The sequence below is a fragment of the Alligator sinensis genome, unplaced genomic scaffold (assembly GCF_000455745.1).
Source record: "Alligator sinensis unplaced genomic scaffold, ASM45574v1 scaffold86_1, whole genome shotgun sequence".
Classification (NCBI taxonomy): domain Eukaryota; kingdom Metazoa; phylum Chordata; order Crocodylia; family Alligatoridae; genus Alligator; species Alligator sinensis.
Genome location: NW_005841971.1, coordinates 235,702 through 240,239, shown reverse-complemented (window position 1 = coordinate 240,239; position 4,538 = coordinate 235,702). Strand labels below are relative to the sequence as shown.

Sequence of the window (4,538 nt, the reverse complement as noted above, 5' to 3'; positions counted from 1 at the left end):
TGTGCTGCAACAAAGTGCTCAGTGGGTGTGTCTACATGTGCACTGCTGGCTTAAATTTACTGCTCAGTAAACAGGAATAGGCTGGCATTTACACTGACTGACTTTAGTCCCAAGTCAATCCACACACACAGTATTACTATGCAGTAAAGCACCTACATCTGTGTTACTGTGCAGTAACTAATCGGACATAAATTTGATACCTGAGTCATGCAGGTATCAAATTTATGCTCAAATTGGCACGAGTTACCATATTTACTGCACAGCATGGATGTGCACATGTGACACGTGCCCGTACTGTGTACTGCATAGTACTTTTGGTTACTGCACAATAAATGCACATGTATAGACATGCCCAGTGTGATGATGGAGCTTTTAGTGGTTGGGTTGGGGAAGTGTACTAGGCAGTTTGCATTTGTGAATTAATATCAACTGGATGTTTCTGCTAAAATGACCAGCAGTTATAGAATTAATATCTTTCAGTACTATTTTATCAGGCTGTCTCCAGATCTAGGAAGGCAAGATAGCATCAGTTCACCTTTCCAAGACTTTCTTCACAGCTATGAAGATACAAACTTTCTCTGCCCCCCCCCCGCCTTTTTTTTTTAATTGTGGGCTTACAATCTATGGGTATAGCGCTATACCATCTGGTAGGCAAAAGGCATGTACCAAAATCTGTGACCACAAAATAGCAGACTACATGGTGCCCTCATCTTGATTATACCTTAAAATTGTTTACTTTTCCAGGCAGTCTTCTTATTACAAAAGCTACATATCTAATGTCCTAATCATCCCTCTTCTGTAACACCTCAGATATATTTGTTGTCTTCTTCATGAAAACAAAAGTCTGTGTGTCATGCATTTTCCATCAGTCTTTTCCTTCGGTTAAGTCATTACTGAATGAATTTCGGAACGAGTTCTTCAGCTGGCAAAAAGAAAAAAACCCACATCATTAAGTAGCATGTTAAATGAACCACCCACATTTAACTTTAAATATTGGGAAGGAGCACCAGGCATAACATTAAATGCTTTACTTCTTTGGTTTCAATACCACCCATATAAATCAGGAGCAATTGGTATAAGAGTAGAATGAAATACATTGACTCCAACAGGGCTTATATGAAGTTTGTACAGAACTTGGCCCTAGCTATTCATTTAAGAGGAGGAATCAGCCTTTAAGATATGGAAATTTTTCTAACTAATCCCTTTTGCCAAGTTTTTTGTAGTCTGGGCAAGGCTTTTTTTTTTGTTCATTCATTTTTCTTGGTGAAACTGCAAGGGAGATCAGTCAAAAAAGGTGATCACTTTCACCATTTCACAAAACCAATAGAAATCCAATTTCCCAAACCTTCCTGTCCATGTAAAATAGTTCAAATAGTTTTGGATGCTACGGCTATTTGGTAATTTCACAGTAAGCCATATCAAAACCTCTTTCTCACCCAATTGCCTTCTTAGTGCTAGATTGGATAAGCCCTACAAATGTCACCTAAATAATGTCTTTAACAAAAGAGAGAACTGGTCTTGCCTGCAGCCTCCAGGTGTTATCGCAGTCAAGAAAATAAAACAATAGTTAGTTTTAACATGTCCGCCATTAGAATACTCAGGTAACTAGAACAAAATGAATTCTCACAATCTGCAGGAAAGTCTTGAAGTCCATTTTTGACTGAGGAGGACCTTTTGTTTCCTTCTTGCTGATGGAGAGCTCCTGTGGATCTGACTCTACTGATTTTGGCTGGGTCACTGTCATGGTAGGCAACCACATCTTGGAGGTTGTTGGCATTGAGGCTGAAGAACTGGATGGGAATGTTTCAATCCTGCTGGAATCCTGTGGAACTACCAATTCTGAGTGCCCAGCACAAGGATGCGTAATGTTAGCAGCATCTGAAACAACTTGGTTATTCTGGGCATTTATTTCTTCCCTCCCGTTGGAGAGTCCAAGCTCTGAAAGCAGTTGGGATTGTTCTTCTAGTAACTGGTCCAGCTGCTGCAGAGAAAAATATAGGGGAAAGCATACTGTAACAATAAAAATAATAAAAGGAAGGAAGCATGGATGCACTTGAGAGTATATGAATTATACCCAGTTTCTTTCTGAGATTTTTCCATGAAAAGAAATATAAACAATTTAGTAACATAAATTGCATTCCCATTGTATGATGACTGACATAGCTACCTTCATAAAATCCAAGTAGAACCCCATGGATGCCATCTTTGGATTACAAGGAATGTATCTTAAAAATTGTGGCCTGGATTCATCACCATGTACCATGCATTTAGCATGACTCACCAAATGCAAAGTGAACAGATTTAGTTTGGGAGTTGGTAGTGAAGAACTCTGGTTGTGAAGGAGACAGTACTTGGAGATGATGCATTACAGCAGAAAACGCCGCTGCTCTATGTAATGCCAAATGCCAGACTGAGCAGAATCAGAATTATACAGTACGTTTCCTGAGAGGCATCTCCTTACCCTGAATCTCCTGGAAATCTGACATGGGGGACTACCAACTCCATTTATATTAAGTTTGTTTTGGGGCTTTCCTACCACACAAGGAATTTAACTGGTAGGTGGGAATATTTATTCCACTACAGCTTACAGATATGTGCTGGAAAACCTATATAGTTCAACTACCGTATAATTCAAGGGGCTTTATCAGAGTATTATTCCAAAATAAACTCATCATAAAAGACATGCTGATCTGTTTTCCCATGTAGACAGGGTCTTAGAGAGGCAACATACTCAGAGGGAAGGTATGACAATATAAAGTGCAAGTAACTGTAATGTAATACTAACAATCCACAACTTAATTGTAAGAGGCCTACTTAAGACATTTTTTCAGATTTAATATTTGTGACAGTTAAGAGCAGGACAGACTTTAAATGAGATCATTAAGTCAGATTTGCTTCTCCCAGGGTCACAAGAATATCTGCTTGTACAACATACCATGAGAATCCCTTCCTTAACCTGACGAGCTCGATCATTCAGCTGGCATTCCAGTTCGGCCACTTCCCGGCGCACAGCTTGACGTAAGACCTGCAGTCGTCTTTTTTCCTCCCTATAGTAGACAGAGGAAGAGGAACAATCCACACTCAGGTGAATGGTGGCCCCTGGCAAGGTTTCAATTTCTTAGATGTGCTGTGTTTTATACACGGTACCAAAGAGTTTCACAAAATAATTCATTGGCATAACAGTCTCAACACCACGCAGTTCAGTTATTCACTACATTGTGTGGTGGAGACAAGAGCACTGTGAATATTAAGAATTAATATTCATGCTAAAACTGTAAACATTTTATCCTTTCCCTGCACTGATTCATAGCAAATAACTATCTTTCATCATTAATCATTTGATTTTGTAAGAACACAGTCTGGGGGACTAATTCTTACTGAAAACAAACAGCTTCAGAGTTCCTAGACTCTATAAGTGCAATGATGCATATTACCTTCCTTCGTCTGACATAGCACTTGAGAAGAGAGCCTGCTGCTCAATGAGCTGCTGTTCAATGTCATCTAGCTTCTCCCGGAAATGCTGGCATGAGCTTTTCATGGTTTCTATTTCATGGACTGTGCACTACACAGGAGAACAAAAAAGAGACACTAGTTCTTTCTCTTTAATACATATTAGAAGTGCCAGACTGACAGCTCAGGGGGTAATGGTTCTCTCATCAGCAAAACAAGGCCACCATGAGCAGCTGCCTTATAAGCTTGTCAGCAGACTTTCACTGGCCCACATCCTCAGAAACCAAGCATGATGATTCATGAAGGGTATAAATAACTCACATACTAATTGACTTGTTTTCTAATGTTACCCAGAAAGGAATCTAGACCCCAGTAAGGTCAACGGGAGTTTTGCCACTAGCTTTAGGATGGCTAGGAGTTCATCCAAGGTCTTGATACAGGGGATAAAATTCATATCTCAGTCACACTGGTGTAAAGCATTATAACAGGCTACAATGGAACTTTTTTTTCTGGATTGATACCACCATGAATGAAAGGCAAGCTGTTGGCCCATGGAAGTCAGAAACCTTTTGCATGCATTTTTATACAAAACCTAGGAAAAAAAAATAACTTATTGCAGTGTGACCTGCCTTGGTACAACAGACACTTGCAGATGTGAAGGCCCAGCCAACCCCTACCAGTAAGGTCAAAAAGTGGGGCAAAAAGGAAGCTTACTGTAGATGACATCCTGATGAGCTGTAGAATAATATGAATGGATACAACAATGCAAGGAGCAGGAGCAGAGGGAGGGTGGGGAGAGAGAGAGAGAGAAAAAGGCTGGCACAACAGAACCATAAGCAGGAACTTAAGTTCTGGCAGGAAGAGACAGTGGAGAGTGGGGGTGACTGAGAACATCAGCACTTAAGTCTTGTCTCGGACGGCCAGAGCCGACTCGAGTTGAGTTAGAAATTGGTCGTACGTTAGGGCGGGCTGGTGAATGGAGAGGCAGACACAACTTATCGGTTGCAAAAACTTTACTCACGCCGCTTGCAATCACGATGCAGGTGGTCCGGTCGTCTGAACAACCACACGAGTTGTTCCAGCTGGCG

At 40.7% G+C, this 4,538-nt stretch overlaps 1 protein-coding gene across 1 annotated transcript in view; it reads right to left on the bottom strand.

Moving 5' to 3' along the window:
* Positions 1-615: 615 nt before the first annotated feature.
* CCDC129 (coiled-coil domain containing 129) overlaps positions 616-4,538 on the bottom strand; it is a 93,976-nt gene continuing 90,053 nt past the window's right edge. Inside the window, exons 13-16 of the mRNA XM_025200590.1 lie at positions 3,435-3,562; positions 2,936-3,047; positions 1,628-1,981; positions 616-922 (exon numbers count right to left, since the gene is read on the bottom strand). Of these exons, the coding sequence (XP_025056375.1) occupies positions 866-922; positions 1,628-1,981; positions 2,936-3,047; positions 3,435-3,562 (651 nt within the window). The 3' untranslated portion in view covers positions 616-865. The remainder of the gene's footprint in view (positions 923-1,627; positions 1,982-2,935; positions 3,048-3,434; positions 3,563-4,538) is intronic.